Source organism: Mesoplodon densirostris, chromosome 5, assembly GCF_025265405.1.
Source record: "Mesoplodon densirostris isolate mMesDen1 chromosome 5, mMesDen1 primary haplotype, whole genome shotgun sequence".
NCBI classification, from domain to species: Eukaryota; Metazoa; Chordata; class Mammalia; order Artiodactyla; family Ziphiidae; genus Mesoplodon; species Mesoplodon densirostris.
The window spans coordinates 43,161,296-43,182,623 of NC_082665.1; the positions used below are offsets into that span (position 1 = coordinate 43,161,296).

Sequence of the window (21,328 nt, forward strand, 5' to 3'; positions counted from 1 at the left end):
GACAAATACATGTTCCAAAGTGTTTTTATCAGCTGGCTCAAAGTCAATCTGCCCAAAAATATCTACCCTGTTGTCATGCAGGAATGTCTAAAAAGTTCCATTATTTATCATAATAATAACTATGGCACCATAAGCACATAAATGCTCTTTTTGCATTATCTCCTATTAATCCTATCACAACTGTTATACACATGAACTAACTGAAACTCAGAGAAGTTGAGTTTAATCTTACCAAGTTCACACAACTGAGAACAGTCAATCAAGCCTGCCTCCAAAACCCATTCTCTTTCTGCATTGGCACATTGTCTCTAATTATTTGTTTCACTTCTTTAGATCAAGAAGTTTTTCAAGAAAGTCCTTGTGAAAACACATCTATGTGCTTGAAAAGTGTTACATTCAGATTCAAATTTTTAGGTTATAATGTTTAGTTATAAGTCTTTCAAGATTAGAAATATGGCTGAATATGCTTGATTTTTTTTAACTTAACCTGAACAGTGACCATAGAAGTTGAACAATTATGTCAATAGCATAAACCATTATGCAAACATTAACTAGAATTCTTTTTTGAAATTGTCTTCACAGCCTTCACATGTTCCCTTCAATATTTTCTGTGGGGACCAATTTTTTTTCAACATAAATTTGACTATATAACAGAAAGTAATTTATTGTTGTTGGTACTTCACTTAAGCAGTAATAAGGATAGTGGGGTTAGCATTGCCTCTACTCACAGGAAAATTCCCTCACAGTTCAATTCAGTTTGACCTTGGTCAAGGATTAATGAAAAATGTTAAAAGCCCCTTTCCCACTTAGTTGTCCAAGCTTGCCACCCTCTGTTCAGAGGGGTCAGGACCACAGAGCTGCAGGTTGTCCAAAACTGATCAGTCAGATATGGGTCTAAGAGGAGGAGGTCTAAGCTTTAGGATAGTTCATCCTGTGAATCTCTTCCATTCTGCTCTCTTGTCTTTGCAAAGATGGTTCTCACATTCCTCCCTCCAAGAGCTCTTCTCTTTTTAAATTCTGTTTTCTGTCTCTCTTTTGGCCCTTGTTATTTGGCATCCCAAGAATGAAAAACTATCCCTAAAAGAATGTGTCTGAGAAGGGAATTTTAGGCTAGCATTTGGTTTGGCAGAGTGTTTGAATCTTTGTTTCTTCTTCACTGTGGGACGGGGTCAGGGAAAATGGCATTCAATGTACAAATAGAACAATTAGATAATACTTTGAGATATAATTGTGCCTCCTATGTCTCAACTGTTGAAATGGCATGTTTTGCTTACAAAAAGGCTGATAAAAATAGAATCGCATCATATAGGAAAACCATTAGTTAATAATGATGAGAATTTTATTTTACAATTTTATTTTAAATAATCACATATTAATTAAGTATAAAATCTTTCATTTTTATCATAAAGATTTATACCACAGAAGATTTATAATTGAGGAGGGATATTAAAAAATGTGAAGTTTGCAAGGACTAAGAAAAAATCAAAATAGATTTTTAATTAGGCATTCATCAGCCTACATAATTATTACCAACTTTAAGAAAAGCTTGTGTTAGCCTTCAGAAATAACTGCTATGTCTGTATGTATGTTATACTTCAATTTTTTTAAAGTTTATTTTTTTTAAAAGAGAACTAATATACTACCTAATGCACTTCTCTACATTTCACATTTTGTTTAGTATTGAGGACTATGCTGCTGAGCAACTGTTTCTTCTCATATTATTATATTAAGGGTTAGAAAAACTTTAGAAAAAGTATTCTATAAAGGTGAACCATGCCTCTGTCTTTCCAGAGGACTAAGCAATACATAGGCTGATGAGAAATAATTTAAGAGAATCAAATATCATAAGAGGTAGGTCTGGATAGGTTTAAATCTGGGAAACAAAAAGAGGATATAATCTGTGAATTATATGTTGCACATATAAAGGTGAGTTCTATAACATTTGGATTAGAAAGGATGAGGGTTGGCATTTATTTAGAAGTAGGAAAGCCAGTGTCATTAAAAATATGTGACCATTGACCCCCATTCTGGAACAGATCAATGAATGGGTAGGGAAACAATGCTTGAACTGTTCAGCCACAACAGAAGTGAAACGGACCCCTCCTTACTTGAAGACTTAATTGTAACTAATTTACAGCCCCTAGTCTAGGGGGAAAAAAAGAGTAAATCAAACACTCTAACCAATTCTCCCCAAGATTAAACCTTTGCTTTAGCCATAGACAGAGAAAGCAGTACATTTTACTCAATAGTTATTCCTTCCAAACAACAAATACGTCTACCCAAAAGACAGAACAGGCAGCTTATTACACAGAAAAAAACTACATTGTCCATTCCTGTTATGTCATGTGTTTGTTCTTGGTAAGTGATAAATTAAGGTACTTCTTCTGAAGGAACTCGGAGTTCAGATTTTGGCAAGGTCTGAAGAGGAAATTTCTAGAGCCCTGTCTTTTCTTCTCTAGACCACTACACTGCACACTGGCTACACTTTCTGAGGCTACAATGGGAGGTCTCTTTTTAGGATGTTCAGCAAGATATTCATGTAGTTAGCTTGCTTTGTCTTTTTTATCTCCTACACATTAGGACACCAAAACACTATCTGATTCGATGTCACGTAGCAAGAGGTTACAGCACAGTAAACGTCTTGTTTTTGTTCTATTTGACCTATTTTGTTAGGGTGGCATCAATTAATATAATTAGTTCACTGGCCTGTGTCTGTATTTATGTTTGGAAAAGCAAAAGGCAACAATAAGAGAGCTGGCCTAATTCTGCAATACCCCACTTCCTGCAACATCTCCCAGATCTCCCCAATAAGCAAGTCTGAAGCACGCTTAGAGGCTTAGAAAGACTCTAGATCTTAATGGCTTCCCTTTTGACTCTTAGGATATTACTATTTTTTAAGTGCTGATGTGGAAATGAGATTATTTGGAATATTGGTAAAGCATCAAGTAGGTGTTTATAATTCAATATAATTTCTACCAGCCTTTCAGAACCCCCTGTTGACTTTCTAAAAGGCCATAAGACACAGTCTAAATAACAATGGAGTAAAATGATAACTTAGGAAAGGAGAGAAAATGATTGGGATAAGGAGTCAAGGAAAAGAAGGAAAATAAAACAATTAATAAGGAAAGGTGCATTTAACATATACCATGTGGGAGAAGGAGTTATTTTCAAAGAGTCGTGTCCTCCTTACCTTGACAATTGCCCTCGACCAATTCTCACAAAGTCTCCTAAAGAGAAGCCTGCCCAGTTACCTAGGACTGATAACAAGTTTCCCAAAAGCAATGTCCTGTTAGAAAAACAGACCTCAACAACCACAGTAGAACCCTAAGCCAGCTACCTAGTCAATCTAATCAATTTAGGATTGTCTTCAAAAAATATGAAATAACAGCTAAAAATCACTAGATATTTGCATAAAAATAATAACATGAAAGAGAAGGTCAAGAGGAACATACAGACTCCGAAGGAAATAAAGGTAATTGAAGACACAGAAGATAACTTTAAAAAATCTATAACTAATATCCTAAATAAATTGAGAGAACCTGGCATCCATAAAACAAAAGTATGCTATGAAAAAGAAGTAGAGAGCTAAAATATGATTTCAAAATAAAAAACTTAATGGATGAACTGAAAAATAGAATGGACTACTCCCCACCCCCCAAAAAGTCAGCCCTTTTTCATTCCTATCACACTGACAAAGATTTTAAAAGTTAATATCCAATGTTGGCAAAGATGAGAGGAATTAGACACTTAAAATCTACTTTTAAAATCAGATTTCCAAGGGAAATCTAATAATTTGTGCCCAAAACCTTCAAAATAGGTGCACTCTTAAACTGTTGTATATAGGATGGATAAAAAATGAGGTCCTACTGTATAGCACAGGGAACTGTATTCAATATCCTGTAATAAACCAAAATGGAAAAGAATATGAGAGAAAATGTATATATATGTATGTATATCTGAATCACCTTGCTGTAAACCAGAAACTAACATAACATTGTAAATCAACTGTACTTTAATACAATTAAAAAAAAAACAGTAATTGGGGGCCATCTTGGAGGCTGTCTACCAAAGGCCAAAATGATTTTTCCTTTTGGATGTTTCCTGTATTTTGTTATTGATATTGTGTTTTTCCCCTGGGTAGATATTTTTAGAATTTTTCATTATATTTGAGAGTAAGATTTTCCACCAGTTAAAAAAAAAAAAAAATAGGAGCATTCTTTAGATATTCAGCTAAAAGTTCAATTGCTAGGACATTAAACTGAGGAAATGAACATGGACATATGTAAAAAAATATACATGAATATGTTCATCAAAATATTGTTGATACAAGCAAAACATTGGAAATAATTTAAATGTCCAAAAATATGATTTTAGTTAAATATATTATGATGAACATATATAAAGGAAAATTATAAATCTACTTTAAAGTGTGACATAGATTTTAATTTATTGATATAAAAACAATTATCATTTTTAGATGAAATATCAAGTTACAAATAATATGTAGAGCAAAATTCCATTCTTTTGCTTATATATTTTAATTTCTAAGAATGTATATATATACAGACAAAGGGGCTTAGAAGAATATAAAGCAAAATGTTACATAGGTCTCTTGCTAGTGAAACTACAGATGCATTTTTTTAGCACATTATATTAAGCGTGGATTACTTGAATGGTTTAAAGATGTAAGGAGATAGTAGGATATAGCTGGTAGTTTAAGTTGAGGAATGATGTCCCATAAGGACAGAAGGTCAAATGGAACCCTAGGAAACTCTAACATTTCCGGAAAAGGAGAGATCATCAAAACGACAGAAATAGAGTTAGTAACACATACATATGCAGAGAGAGAAAGGAAATTTGAAGATAATGCTTATAGACATAAAAGGAGGTCAATTTCAAAAGGATAAGTTTCAAGTGTCAAATGTTGCCAAGAAGTTATTAATAATAATTACTATTATTTAGGATGAGAGCTAAAATGTATACAGTTGGGTTTAACAATAGGATCACCATTAACATTCTCAGTCCCCAATACAGTGGGAGGGTGAGAAGAGAGGAGATCTCCAGAATAAACTATTTCTTCAAGAAGATCAAATGAGAATAGGAAGAGAAAGAGTGGGTGATTAACTTTAAACAGAGGCAGAGAAAACGTAACGTTTTCCTAAAGTCGGGAAGGTACATCACGGAATAGCTGTGAAACTCAATGAGAAAATGCTATTTTGAAAGATGGAAAATATCATATAATTGCAGGAAGTTACAATTTTACCATTTTTACGGAGATTTAAAAGCCAGCATTCTTGAATGTGTCCTTTTAAAGTCCATTCCAAAAAATGGACCAGAGGACTAAGAAGAATTATGCTAATGGCCTAGAACCAGTAAGAGCCCGTCCCTATTACCACTCCTCCGTAGAAAGACTCAGAATCTATGTGGATAAATTATCCTTATTTTATTTTCCCTCAAGCCTGGAGATTTCAATTTCTATATTTGGAACAATGTAATATAAATGAAGGGGTTTTCCCCATACTAGACCTAATAACACTTAATTTATTACGTATAGAAAAAACAAAACCCCAGCTTTAAAAAATTAAAGCAACGTTTGCACTTTAAAGTTAGCCTTAGAAACCCCAGTTCCTAAAGGTCGTCTGTTACCCTCACATCTAATAATTTTTTACTGAAGACCTTCCCTACAGCTGCGTTCTCCTGCCATGGGGCTCAGCTTCTTTTCTCCCTTCTCTGACATCCTCTCCCCTTCTCTTTCCCTGGCCACTGTCTACTGCCACCTCTGCAAATTTCTGTTCACTTCTTATGCAGAATCATTTATCTATCTTCTCTGCTATGGCCTTACAGACCAGAATGATTCAAACTCTAAGTGTAGGAATTACCTGAGGGTCTTGTTAAAGTGCATATTCTGAGTCAGTAGCTCTGAAGTGTGGTCAGAGATACTTCATTTCTAATAAACTCCCAGGTAAGGCTGCTGCTGGTCCATGGACTACACTTGAATAGTAAAGCTATAGACCATGTTTTGGAGACTTTACTTTCTAAATCTAAAGCCATTTTCAAGGAAATTTCTAAAATAATAACAGTTCTCACCATAGGAATAATTTCAATATCAACTGCTACAATATTTTTTTCAAGCTGCCACATTAATAGCCAACTTAATGTCATTATACTAAGTCATCGGCTGGTCTGCTTGTAGGCATGTTAATTATGCTCTCTCTCTATCACAAATTTTATTCAGATGGTTAAAGCAGCCTTACACTGTGTAATATACATCACCAAAGGTTTAAATGGGCAACAAGTAGTTGTGCTTCTCTTAGAGGAAGAAACAGTAATCTTAACCTTGGAGGAAAAATGTTTGTAACAGAGACAATGCTGACCAAATATTCCATGTGCTTCCTTGCATTGGAAGCAGATGTGAGTTTTGTTACTTCCACGCTAAGACGGTTAAGAACAAGTACGAAACTGAGTTATCTGTACTGAGGTGGATGGACCTAGAGTACGTCATACAAAGTGAAGTAAGCCAGAAAGAGAAAAACAAATACTGTATGCTAACACATACATATGGAATCTAAAACAAAACGAAAAAAAATGGTTCTGAAGAACCTAGGGGCAGGACAGGAATAAAGACGCAGACGTGGACTTGGGGACACGGGGAGGGGGAAGGGTAAGCTGGGACGAAGTGTGAGAGTGGCATGGACATATATACACTACCAAACGTAAAATCGATAGCCAGTGGGAAGCAGGCGCGTAGCACAGGGAGATCAGCTCAGGGCTTTGTGACCACCTAGAGGGGTGGGATAGGGAGGATGGGAGGGAGATGCAAGAGGGAGGAGATATGGGGATATATGTATATGTATAGCTGATTCACGTTGTTATAAAGCAGAAACTAACACACCATTGTAAAGCAATTATACTCCAATAAAGACATTAAAAAAAAAAAAAAAAGAACAAATACGCCTCCTCCATTGCTTTCCTTTCTTGTGCGGACATTGGATGCCATGTGTTCCAGATGGTACAACTAGAGATGTAAGAGATTTACACAAACCACATTGAACTTTACACGACTAAAAAATAAACTATTATTTTACTAAGTCACTGAGATTCAGTGATTTGGAGACTATTCTGAAGATTTGTGGATTAAAGTGTTATCACACCATAGCATATCTTACCCTAATTAACATAAGATTATGAAAAATTTAAACTAATGCCTATATTCAATAATGTGCTAATTTGCTCCTTCATTAATTCTAAAAATAAAAGAGTTCTAGTGAAAGCATAAAACACATAGATAAGACAGAGTACTTCAGCTTATTCCTTGAATAAAATAAACAATAAAGCAAAAGAATGAAAAAAAGCCCTAAATATATTTAAATATTAGAGAATAGCACCAAGAAAATATCAATTTTCTAAATTACCCTATAATATAAATGGGGAAATAAAGACCTTAGAAACCTTTATCACACATCAATCCATGATCCAAAAAAAAAAAGGAACAAAATCTTATAAAATATCCTAAAGTCTGAGAAGGCTAAGGACAGATCACCTGGTATGGTTGGGGAGGATCAAAAAGGAGGACTGGGCTTCCCTGGTGGCGCAGTGGTTGAGAGTCCGCCTGCCAATTCAGGGGACGCGGGTTCGTGCCCCCGTCCGGGAGGACCCCACAAGCCACAGAGCGGCTGGGCCCGTGAGCCATGGCCGCTGAGCCTGCGCGTCCGGAGCCTGTGCTCCGCAACGGGAGAGGCCACAACAGTGAGAAGCCCGCACACTGCAAAAAAACAAAAACAAAAACAAAAACAACACCGCAGATGCCTCCTACTGATTTTTTAGAAGCAAACTGCCATTTTGTGGAGAGGATCACATGGTGGGAATGGTGGGTGCCTTCAGCAGCTAAGGGCCTGAGTCCTACAGCTGCCAGAAACAGAATTCTGTCAATAATCTGTGAGTTTGGAAGAAGATTCCAAGCTTCAAATGAGATCTCGGCTCTGGTGGACCCCTTGATTTTATCCATGTGAGAACCTGGAGCAGTTCCCTGAACTTGTGCCTGGACTTCTGACCTATGAACCTATGAGATAATAAATTGTGTTGTTTTAAGATGCTAAGTTTGTGGTAACTTGTTATGCAACAATAGAAAACTAATACTCAAGGCATATATAATTTTGAATTAGGCTGAATGTATTACTATTGCTGATTTTGTTCCATGTGCTAGCTAGAGCCCCAGCTTCAGTTCTAACAGTTGGTTTGGTTAGCTAATGCTATCGCAGACAAAATCTTGGCACACACTGAACAACACTGAAATGCCAGACATTCCTTGACATAGTATCAAAGAAAGGAGTCAGATGTTCTGGCTTGAATTGTTCATGTGGCTCCTACTTGTTCACCTCCTCACTTATCCACCCCACTCCCTAACGAAGAAAAGAATATATTTTCATGACTATCATAGATTATTGAGGAAATCACCAGAACTTTTAAAAAGCATTGTACTGGCTGTTCTCCCTAGGTAGGAAATCTTGCTGGGAGGGGCTGCAATGAAAATGGGCTCCCGGATCTCAGGTGGGATGGGAGGAATCTGGGTGGCTGAGCTTAGGTAGCAGCCTGTACTGACCTGAATCAAAGTCAGTGATCAAATCTTGGAGAAAGGATTAACAGGCAAAGCTCTCCCAAAATTAGATGGAAAGACAACCCACAAAATTCTTCACTGAGTTTTTCACCCCAAACTCTCTAGGTTAGCAAATAGAGGCCGTATAGTCACAATACAAAGAAATCACCACCTCGCTTTAATTACCAGTCGAATCAGTGGATGAATACAGAACCTCTTGAATGAAGGAGAAGAAAGACGCCCTTGAGGAAGCATCTGTAAACTTTTCTCCTAGTTTTCTCCAAAGCAAGATAAATGCACCAGGTAACTGCACTAAGGAAAAAGACTCTCAAAACTTTATTATTAGATGCCTAAGATCTAAGATCAAAACACCTAAGATCTAAGGTATGCTGTTCAGAATTGAGGATTATGAGGGCTCAGTTGATAAAGGGAATTCTGTCCTGAAACTATAGGCTCAATCAGACTCAATCTTCAAACTGTGATTCCTTCTGATTCCTTCCCCAGGCCTAAGAGCACTGAACTATTTTCAGCAAAAATCTGGTCATGTCAGAATATTCCTGCTCAAGTGAGAAACAAGTTGTTATATACCTGGCTGTCCATTACTAAGATGGAAGAATAGATTTTGATGGACCTCTTATTTTTGAGGCATATTCCACTTTTAGATGTTCTACTCTGAGCTTTTTACTATGAGTCCAAAAGCTGCCAAGTGTAGGTGGAAACCAAAATAAGAGAGTGCTGTCTAGCTAGTTCAAAGTTCATTCCAAACAGTCTGTGATGTAGCCGAGCCAGTGACTCATCAGGTCTAATTGGGCTTAAATTGTCCATAGGACATCAGGGTACTCTTGAGAAACCCTAGCAAGTCCCAGAAGAAGAATTTCAGTAGTGATCCCTTTGAGTTGGGAGCAAGTCACGTTTGTTTCAGCAATTATTTTCCCTTTGAGAATCTATTCCTGGTGTCCTTTTGGACTTTTGTGAGGTGAAGATCTGATCACAGGACAATGTGATTTGAACAGCTCATCATGAACTAGATGTTATGTTTTTCATCTAGCCATAAATTTAGTTATGACAGCAGCTCAATTGTGAAATGTTCAAATGGTATGAATGGAATGAGCCTAAAGCACCACTAAGTGGCCTGGGCCAGTTTCTCATTCTCCTGACTTCTTTCCCTCCCTCCACCTCCCTTTATGGACTCATGAGGAAAGGCCTACAACCAAGAATGAAAAGGAAAAGATGCCTCAGTGTGGTGTATCAACATGAGCCAGAGGGAGACCTGCTACAAAGCTACAGCCAGAAATGAACTACAGCCTCTCTCAAGGGTGATCCTGAAGAGCACAGGAGAAATAAAACCTTCACAAGGGGCGGACAAATAAGCAGTTATTTCTCATTGTACACTTTGCTTAGAATGAGAAATTATCAGAGATCAGAATCTTTGCTACTTTCTCAATAGTTACAAATGGTCTGTCCAGTTGTTCAGAGACCTGTAAAGAGTTAGATCTTAGGCCTAGAAACAAGGAAGTTTGGGCAAGAATTGCCCCAGAGCTGAGAATATTTGTGTTCCAAGTGGATAGCCCCATACCAGGGAGGTTCTTAATTATAAAAGGGGGCAGAATGGCCCACTTAATGATTGTCAGTTGTGGTTCTTCTCAAGGTCATCTAGTGCAAGGCTCACAAACTCAAAAATCAACGAGTGTCTGATAGGTACCATAAACAAGGGAAGAGAATTTGGTGACAAACAATGAGGAATGTTTGGAATTATGGCAAACTGGAGAGGATATAATCTATCTAAAGAAGGTAGCTCTGCATCAGCTCTAGCTGAACCTTTTTTTTTAAAGATTTTTTTTGATGTGGACATTTTTAAAGTATTTATTGAGTTTGTTACAATATTGCTTCTGTTTTATGTTTGGGGTTTTTTTTGGCCACAAGGCATATGGGATCTTAGCTCCCTGACCAGGGATCGAACCTGCACCCCCTGCATTGGAAGTCGAAATCTTAACCACTGGATCGCCAGGAAAGTCCCAGCTCTAGCTGAATCTTGCTGTGTTGGAATGTGGGCCCAGAATTGCCAGATCTTCCTTTGTTTTTCAAAAGAAGTTATAAAAACAAAATTTTGGATGAAATTTTCTGATTTTTAAATTGCTATGAGGACCAACACACAACTCTGTGGGTACATATGGCCTTCAGGCTGTTGCTTTGTGTCACTCAGTTTAGTGCTTGTTAAATATTCATAAAAAGGCAGCCATGGTGGCAAGGATGGAGACTACATGTAGACTCAGTTACACAGACTTTCCCTCACGAACGGTCACAGGCTCTTGCTGTTAGAAGAATTGCTATTCATTCAGCTGTTGTACATCAGACAGATTACAAAAGCCAACCAGTTACCTGATGAATGGTTAGGGCACTTTTTTTAGGAAGGAGCAGCAAATTGGACTCAGAGGTAGAGACATTTATTCTTTATTTGGATTTAATTTTTCCATCAGCACCACTACTGGAAGACTTGTTCAATGCTTTATGCTAAGCCATACAACTTTAGAATTAACTCCACAATTAAAGAAATAAGTCAATGGGATGATTATTATGCTTTTCATTGGTCTTATTGTGTACTCTAAGACCTGGAAAGAGCTAGCCTTATGGAATTATGGACTGATCAATTATTGAGGGCTCAGTTATTGCCTTTTGAGACACAGTACTAGCTTCCAAAATGTGTTTTTTTTTTTTAAAGTGGTACATTCTCTGAACCAGCAATCATTAATATTTGGTGCTCTTTTGCCTAAAGCCAAAATACACAGGTTAGGAGTGAAGGTAGAAAGGGAAGAAGTACTTGTCATGATTTGATGGTTAGTGACTGAGTTGAATTGTGTCCTTTATAAAAATGGTGAGGTCCTAATCCCCCAGTACCTATGAATATGAGTTTATTTGGGAATAGGAGCTTTGCAGATGGTCAAGTTAAGAAGAAGTAATAAGAGCAGGCCTTAATCCAACGACTGACATCCTCATCCAAAGGGGAAATTTGGAACAGAGACAGACATGTATGGAGGAAAGATGATGTGAAGACACAGGGAGAATGCCATCTACAAGCCAAGAAATGTCTGAGGTTACTAGAAGCTAGGACAGAGGCATGGAACAGCCCTCAGAAGGAACCATTTCTGCTGACACCTTGATCCCAGACTTCTAGTCTCCAGAACTGTGAGACAATAAATTCCGTTGTTTAAGCCACCCAGGTCGTGGTACTTTGTTATGGCAGCCCTAAGAAACTACAGTAAGTCCCCTGCATACGAACCTTCAAGTTGCGAGCTTTCAAAGATGCGAACATGCGTTCGAGTGTCCAATCACATAAGTTAGTTCAGGTGTCTGGCGTACACTGTCACGTGCGTGCATCCTCTAAAAGTGGTTGTGCTTTTGTGTACTTTACTGTATAGAGTACAGTAGTACAGTAACTTTATTTCAAGCCCAGGATGTCCAGAAGCAAGAGTAAACGCAGCGGTGATGTAGCTGGTACACCTAAGAAGAGGTTCATGATGCAGGAAATGCCAAGGGGATTTTCTTTATTTGAGGAGGGACTGTTAGTTTTTGAGGCACAGGAACCAAACGTAGAATTGTACACGAAGGTTGCAGCAACCGTTCAGAAAGCAATCCAGTGCTACTGAGTCATCTATGACAAGAAAAAAAGAGCTGCTCCCCAGACATCGCTGGATCATTTTTATCAAGAGGGTAGATAGAATTGAATCCAGCAAGGAACCAGAACCTGTGCCATCAGTGTCGGGCGTGAGTGAAATTGCAGCTTGCCCTCCATCTCCTATTGCTGACCATCCTTCAGCTCTACCGTCTCCCACCTCCTCTCCCTCCTCCAATTAGTAACTCTTCTTGCCTGTTCACTTGATGCCAGTCCCTGTATGCCAGCTGATGTACTGTACTACTGTACTTTACAAGGTACTGTACTGTAAGATTAAAAATGTTTATTTTTTGTGTTTGTTTTTTATGTAGTATTTGTGTGAAAAGTATTATAAACCTATTACAGTACAGTACGATTGTGTTACTTGGATACCTAGGCCAACTTTGTTGGACTTACGAACAAATTGGACTTACGAACTCGCTCTCAGAACAGAACTCGTTCGTGTGTTAGGGGACTTACCTAACTGACTGACCTGTTCTCAAATTTTTTGGTTTCTTTCTTTACAAGTAGGTTCTGTTCATCTAGAAATTGGGAAACCAAGAAGGAATGCATTCACTAGGAAACCTAACATATTTTCCACTGAATTAGAAGTAGCCATTTCAAGTTCTTTACTCCTGTTGGAAAAAAAGAGAGAACTATGCTGAAATGACAATAATCAAGGCAAAATAGTGTAGTTGCCACATACAAGTCAGGGTCAGAAGTGTTGCCTCTCCAGGATGACTACTATACACAGTAGAAATTGTAAAGAAGAGACAGATACAATCATCCATAGGTGGGAACAACAGGGCTCAGGTTCTTCCTGAATAAGGGTGTGGTACATCTCATTGAGTAGACAAAAAGATCAAACATGAGGAACTGCTTAAAAGCAGGAGACATATGAATTGGGTAGTGAAGGAAGAAGTCATAAATACCGGCTCTAGCTTAAAACCAAGAGAGACAGGCAAGCCCTAAAGCCAGTACCTGTATTCCCTTGCTTGTCTTTTTAAAATTATTTTCTGGAATATAGGATGTGTTGGTATACTACGATGTATCATTTCATCCATAAAGCACAGCACATTGACACAGAATTGTGACAGAACTAGAGGAGGCAAAGACATCACCTGGTGATACTAAACTAGGAAATGGTAGCCTTGAGCCTTCCTCTCTGAGTGTGGTGGCTGGAATCTCTTGAAGAGGAGGTCCTTTCTGCCATACATTAGTTATTTGCATTGTATTAGAAATATCTGCATTATATTTGAAATGTTTTTCAAATGGTGTTCATGGAAAGAAGGCATGTGTGTATGTTGTACAGCAGTAATTGGAATGTGTAGACTTCTCTTGTTTCTGCTTCCTTCCCAGGATCCATTCCTTTGTGGGAGCTGTCCTTCTGGCACTCCACCTGATTCTACTGAGCTGTCAACCACAGGACTCCAGAAACAAGCTAAGCCAAAATAATCAGGCTCTCTTTTCTAAGAAATTCAATCATGAACAGGTATGCACAGAACTAGAAGGCAGTTAGAACTGAGTCATCTGATGGCAGCTCCTCACATAGTGAGCACATGAGTTCTCACTATATACATCACCTAAATGCCCAAGTCCCTGGCTTCCCTAGGCCTGGTTATTCAACATGCCATTAAGTAGGTCTTCCAATAAATCCACTCAGCTTTCGTTTTTCCTCTATTTTTCTTTCTTCCTTCCTCTTTTTTCTTCCTTCCTTTCTTCCTTCCTTCCTTTCTTTCTCCCTTCCTTTCTTTTTCTTTCTTTCTTTCTTTCTTTCTTTCTTTCTTTCTTTCTTTCTTTCTTTCTTTCTTTCTTTCTGCTTTAGTTAGCAAGAGTCTGTACTGTTGCTTGTAGCTAAAGATTAATTAATATATGTATTATCAGGCTTCTCATATTTTTTCTCACAGTATTTTGAAAGTTTAAATATGCATATAGATCATTTAGCTATTAAAGAGGATATTGAGGGCTTCCCTGGTGGCGCAGTGGTTGGGGGTCCGCCTGCCAATGCAGGGGACACAGGTTCGTGCCCCGGTCTAGGAGGATCCCACATGCCGCGGAGTGGTTGGGCCCGTGAGCCATGGCCGTTGGGCCTGCGCGTCCGGAGCCTGTGCTCCGCAATGGGAGAGGCCACAACAATGAGAGGCCCGCGTATCACAAAAAAAAAAAAAAAAGAGGATATTGAACTTGGTGGACAGAAAAGGTCTATTATGAAAAGCATGACTGTATATCCTAGATAGGATTAATGGCAAGAGAATACAGCATAGGGTGTTGTTGTTGTTGACGATGCTGTACACCAGATATTGTCTCTAACTCTTCCAGCACCAACCCCAACTCTAACCTAAGCTTGATAAAATCTCTCCATCAGTGCAACTTTTTGGACTCTGAAATAAAGGAAATTTAAGAAAAGACAAAGATAGATAAACAGTAAAAGAAATGGTCAGAGAAAGAAAGAGGAAAGCAAAAAAGAGAAGGAAAATATGAGTCAGTAATGTCAAGGGTAGACTGCACCTAAGCAGAAGTGGAAGTCTGGAAAGGGCCAAATTAGCACAGCCAAAGGGGACATCCCCTTTCTTCTATTTTTCTTCACACAGCCTTTAGTGTGGTATACAATATATAGACAGCATAAGTTTTAAATCTATAGAGAGACAGATACACATATACATATAGATACAGATATAGATACAAGCATGTATGAAAAGTCAGTTCACATCTCTGAACAATTTCAAAAAAGTTGAACTGGATGATTTCTCAACTATCGCAAACCCAAAGCTGTGATTTTTAAACTTTTTCTTTAAATAGTGATTGTATTTCTATGGACTAAACAATAAATCAAATACTTGGAATTCGAATTCCATCTCAAATTTACAATCTTAGGGAGTAAACACATTCCATCTGTATCTCGGTTTTCTCATCAGTAAACCAGAAATGATTTTTAATCCAATTAAACTAGAATTAAAGAACTAATTTATATACGCTATCAGTGTCTATATATAACAAGATTTCTCCATATGTATGGTTTGATTATCTCTGTATAATGCACATAGACACACACATCATTTTTTAACTCTGCCTAGATTCCATGAACATGTAACAATCTCTACAAAAAGAAAGGGTTTAGCCAATTCCTGTGGTGACAAGCAGTACGTGTGGCAGGCCATTTTTGCCTTTTTCTTCTCTCTAAAACACTGTTATCATGTTTTATGTATTTACCCATATAGTTCTTTGTAAGCACAATTAACAACCTTGTTCTCTGGTACAGAGTTCAACAAGCAGACCCCTGAGAGGACAATGCATGGCCGTCCAGTCCATAAATGGTTATCAGTGGCAATGTACTCTAGGCTCCCATGGATGGGAGGGTCATGGCTGGCTCTGGAGGATGCATTCTATGTATTTTGTTGGCTTCACTTGTACACTCTAAAATCATATTTCCCAACAGGAAGCTGTCTCAGTCTGTGTAGGGGTCAATAAAAACCTTTCTGTGGGCTTCCCTGGTGGCATAGTGGATGAGAGTCCGCCTGCCGATGCAGGGAACATGGGTTTGTGCCCCGGTCCGGGAAGATCCCACATGCCGCGAAGCGGCTAGGCCCGTGAGCCATGGCCGCTGAGCCTGCGCGTCCAGAGCCTGTGCTCCACAACGGGAGAGGCCACAACAGTGAGAGGCCCGCGTACCGCAAAAAAACCAAAACAAAACAAAACAAAAAAAACAAAAAAACTTTCTGTGATGAGAGCATACTCCATAAGTTTAAGTGTTATTCCCAAAATCTTGCCTTGCGATGTTCACATTATTTCCTATGTTAGTCTTTTCATATTGATTACAATTTACCAGTTATTTAGACCCAGTAGTTTTTCATGTTTTAATTATCCCCTCTGTGATTATTTTTTCTCTCCATTTCCAAATGTTCTTTTCTCTCTTCAATGTTTTTTTGTTGGTTTTCACTTTCATGAACTTTCATTTCATTCTGGTAGAATACTTTAGTGACTTCCAAAATGGAATGATTGCATTCCAGGAGAGTGTGCAAGATAATTCATTAAGGTACAGAAAGAAAACACCAGTGCTACTGTTCAGATTTATTTTGACTTTATCCTTTAAAAACTCATTTAAATATACGTAATATAATGTTCATATAGTATACTAGGTCAGAAGTGCAGGTGTGTAATAAATAACTAAATATTAAAAAAATAAAAACACTGGTTATCAGACAAATACTTGATTGTCCTACTGAACTATATACTTAATGAGTTACTGTATGTGGTCCATATATAGGCTTAATGATAGAGGTTTGTATGTTGAAATTCTGCTATTGTGCGTCTTTAATATAAAATCAACAAATGTTGTTTTAGCCTTTAAATTAGAATTTTAAAACACCTCATTCATCCTGATCTGTAACTAATAAAAACTAATAAAACTAGTAGAATGTTAGTAAATTCCTACTTAAGTCTCCTGACATTGTCATCTTTGAAAAGTTTACACTGGAGCTTTAACCAATCTAAAAGCTATGGTGTAATTCAGAGTTTATCTCTCCCATGCCATTTCCTGAGAATAAAACATAGCACAAGTAAGCATTTTTGACCAGAAAGCATGCTTAACCTTTAAAGAACAAACGAATTAACTGACAACTAAGATGCACTAAATGCCTTGATATCCCTATATATATATATAGAGAGAGAAAACTCTCTCTATATATATAGAGAGAGAAAAATATCCTGCCTTGAATCCAGGCATGGGAACATAAAGAACAGGAAACACAAAGTTAAAGTACAAAGAACGCATGCGACGACCTCAGATCAGTGGCACTCCGTCAAAAATCCTCAGTACGAAATTATCCGAGAACTACAATATTTAACAGTCCTTTTGATTTCAAGGTTAAAAAAATGACATCTCCGTATTGCTACGCAAACCCGCACTCATCCCCAAATAATTCGTGTGTCAATGTTGAGATAAGGAAACCAAGCTCAAAGTCCAGGCATTGCAGAGCGGAGGTAGGTTGCAGCAGGGGGTGCTGGTTGGGGACAGGCGCTAGTACAAAGAGAAGACAGAGTGGGCTGACTTTCTTCTCTACTTTTATACTGTAATGTGCTCATCCTTGTCCTCTGACTGGGAACTTCAACTGTTTGGGGCAAATGGGTACGTGTTCTAATTCCTTCATTGATATTTAGTATCACTCTTGTTCTAGAATCTGTCCTGTAGGCAACACTTGATTCCCAGAGCAGGGTGAATATTGACCCTGCCTCCACCATTACACTGCCCGCTAGATCCACGGCTGATGGAAGCACTTGCTGGAAACTTTCTAGGAGGCTGCAGCCCTAGAAAAGAAAATCCTCCCAGCAGGGCTCGGAGTTCAGTTGGCAATGCTGAGAGAAGAAGACAAGACGCTAATGATTACTCACAGTTCGCCTCCAAGACGGGAAGCACTAGGGCGAGGCACGCCAGCAGCGCCCCAGAGCGCCCACCCAGGACCCTCATGGCGAAGCACGCGGAGGCGCGGGGGGGGACGGTGGCGCGTCGCGGCGGGGACCCTTGCGCTCGGCGTGTCGCGGGGCTGCGACTGGAGCGCTGCTGTCTGAGAACTGCGGCGCGGCGGCGCCTGCGAGCGAGCGCGCCCGCGGAGCAGCCGAGCCGGGGGCGGAGGGGACGGCCCGCTCCCAGCCCCCAGCCCGACGGGGACGTGATAACAAGGACATTTCCTGGAAGCTTTTCTTTTCGGAGCTGGGGGCAGGGCTCAGGGAGAGTGCTGAAGGCCTAGTAAACACTGCCGAGACATCTTCCTCGCCCTTTCCCAAACTCCAGCGTTTCGTTCCGGTGTCCGGAATGTGAAGTTTGCCAAGGAAAAGGGGACGCAAACGCAGTAAAACACGCACACACACACACACACACACACGCAAAACACAACCTCCAGCGAGCCGGAGTGGAAGGTGGAGTGGCCAAGAATACTTTGAGGACTCAGAGGTCGGGTGTCCTGGCTTAGAATGAAAACATCTTGAGAGACTGACATTGGGGATGAAGATGTTAACCAAAACCTAGAAGCGAAATGAGAACTCTAGGAAGGCTACAGAGAACAGAGATACTGGAATCAAATGTGATAGTTTTGATTGTCTACATTTTTGTTTTGTTCTTGAATTTATAGCGTAAAAAAACTATAGCAAAAAAAATGTTTTGGGAAAAAAGAGAATATCAAATTCTATCACCTTCAAACAGCTCGTTTTTGGTTTTTGCATGTTACCTCTGCTTTTTGTGCTTAGGCAAGCGCATTTGAAATATGTTACTTAATGTTTAAGGCTGCCTTTGGAGCTAAACCTCCTGGATTCAAATGACAATGCTCGGCAGCTTACTAGTTGTATCATCCGTAAAATGGAGATAGTAGTAGGTTTTCCGGTGTTAACAGAAGAATTTAAAGAGATAACACATGTGAAGCAATTAGTGTGTTAAAGAGTAGCACACAGTTAAGGCACACTTACTACTATCATTCCAGTATTTCTGCCCAGTGAACAATATCAGTTGATTTCCTATGTGTGTGAGTGAAAGTCAATAGGCTGATGATCTTTCAAGGGTATATTCCAGCTCTAGCTTTCTGTGGTTTTATGATCCAGGTGGATGAAAGTTGATATTAGAGTCACTTTTTCTAAGAAAATTTCCAAAGGAATTGTTGAATATATCCTTGTTCTTCCCTCTTTTAAATTCTCTTCCTTCTTGCTGTGTCTGAATCTACATGTCAATCTATTCACCACTTTATTCCCACCCCAAGTGACTTAATTATAAATATAATTCTAATCTCGGTAGAATTGTTTGGTGGACTAGCAATCAGAACATAAAACAAAATGACCTTTAAATACTATATTTAATTGTTGAATATTTAAATGCATTTAGGCCATGAGTCTTTCCTCATTTGTTAGGAAGAATTAGAAGTAGAATATCAATTTTGAGTTCTCAAAATTTCACGAGGGAAAACTTCCAAAATCATGAATCAACAGCGTTCATAACAAATCATCTCCCATACAGACATTAAAACATATAAAGAGTATGAAGAAAGAAATGTTGGAGAAATGCAAGGTACCTAAAGGAAAAATCTTGATCTTTCAAAGACTCCAACTGAATGTGAAGTTTTAAGTCATTTTAAGACCACAAAGTTACATCACAGTGCTAACAATAGTTGTCAATGTGTCCTACCTACACTGTAATGTTGAACTTTGAAAAATAATACCCTGAAATGTTTAAAATAAAATTTAATAATACATCTTTGGATAAAATTTTCAAGTTTTTAATTTATTGCATAAGTTCACTCTGTGAAGATGATTTTGCCTTTAGCTCAATATTGTTTAACATTTGGTCAATTTCACTTGGCCAAAATTTGTTTTCAGTATACTTCTAAATATGCAATTAAATCTTATTCAAAATATAACGGCTAATCTAATCCCTTTTCCTAGTCCTAATTCTAATACCATTCCCTCACCCAGTTTTACATTTCTCCATATAATCTTCTACTGGTATATTGTCCCATTTACTTATTAATTATGTCTATTACCTGCATCCTCATCTCTCTCCACCATGCCAGCTAAAAATTGGCACTTGCCATCTGCCTCTACAAAGATTAAGTCACTAGCCACTGCAGCCGCTGATCTTCAACACACCCTGAAAGGAGTTCCGGGTAATCAGGAATTAGGCACTCTGTGCTCTGGGAAAAACTGACAGAACAGGCCTTCAGATAGTTAGATAATTTCAGAAGATTTTATGAGCCCAAATTCTTTCATCTTCTCATATCTAGAAAAGAAGTAAAATCATTAACAGTGACATCTGCTCCTCGTCACTAGCAGCAAGCCTCTGCCAAAATGTGTGCTTGACTGCATGTACCCCCGGGGCTTCACTAAAGTCATATATAATACTGACTTTCCCCCTGCCTCTTTAGAGCAGTGCCTCAGAGTTATCTCAGATGCTCTTTCCCAGGCTATAGTACTCATTTTGCTCCCAATAAAACCTAACTTGCAACTCTCACGTTGTGCATTTTTTTTTCAGTCAACAACCACTAGAATCCATGAGGGCAGGAATTTTTTAATGTTTGTTCACAGCTATATTCCTGGTGCCTAGAACAGTGACTGGTACATAAACATTCAACAAAATTCAGTTTAACAATATAAGTCTGGGAGGGGATTTCCCTGGTGGCACAGTGGTTAAGAAACTGCCTGCCAATGCAGGGGACACTGCTTCGAGCCCTGGTCCAGGAAGATCCCACATGCCGCGGAGCAACTAAGCCCGTGCACCACAACTACTGAGCCTGCGCTCTAGAGCCCGTGAGCCGCAACTACTGAGCACATGTGCTACAACTACTGAAGCCCGTGTGCTTAGAGCCCGTGCTCCGCAACAAAAGAAGCCACCGCGATGAGAAGCCCGTGCACCGCAGCTAAGAGTACCCGCGCTGGCTGCAACTAGAGAAAGCCCACGTGCAGCAACCAAGACCCAACACAGCCAAAATATATACATATATATATATATATATATATATATATATATATATATATGAATATTTATGCCCAAATATCAACAGTGATCATTTTCAGTGGTGGGGTTATAGATCATTTTCTTTTTGCTGATTTATGTATTTTACTTTTCTACAATAACCTTTTAATATTTGCTTTGTAAAAACAAACAAATACTACAGTAGTTAAACCACAGGCATTGAGGACCTGTCTTGTTTTATTTGTTTGTTTGTTTTAGATAGAGTGATTTTTATGGTTGTACTTTAAGAATGTTATTTGTTAAATGCTTACAAAATGGATCAGATTAGAAACCAAGTAACATTTATACAAGAGATAACAAGTGTGGTGAGGATGTGGAGAAAAGGGAACCCTTGTTCACTGTTCGTGGGAATGTACACATCAGTACAACCATTATAGAAAACAGTACAGAAGTTTCTCAAGAAATTAAAAATAGAACTACCATATGATCTGTAAACATAGAGTGTTGCCCACGATTCCAGTTCTACAAGGATCAAGTCATTAGCCACTACACTCACTGACTTACAAATACATGCTGAAAGGAATTCAGGATAAAGTGTTCTGTGTTTTGGATCTATGGGCCCCTAGATAGTTAAGAA

At 38.6% G+C, this 21,328-nt stretch overlaps 1 protein-coding gene across 1 annotated transcript in view; it reads right to left on the reverse strand.

Moving 5' to 3' along the window:
- PROS1 (protein S) overlaps positions 1 to 17,875 on the reverse strand; it is a 61,040-nt gene extending 43,165 nt beyond the window's left edge. The window contains exon 1 of the mRNA XM_060099808.1: positions 17,631 to 17,875. Within this exon, the coding sequence (XP_059955791.1) occupies positions 17,631 to 17,706 (76 nt within the window). The 5' untranslated portion in view covers positions 17,707 to 17,875. The remainder of the gene's footprint in view (positions 1 to 17,630) is intronic.
- Between the last annotated feature and the right edge of the window lie 3,453 nt (positions 17,876 to 21,328).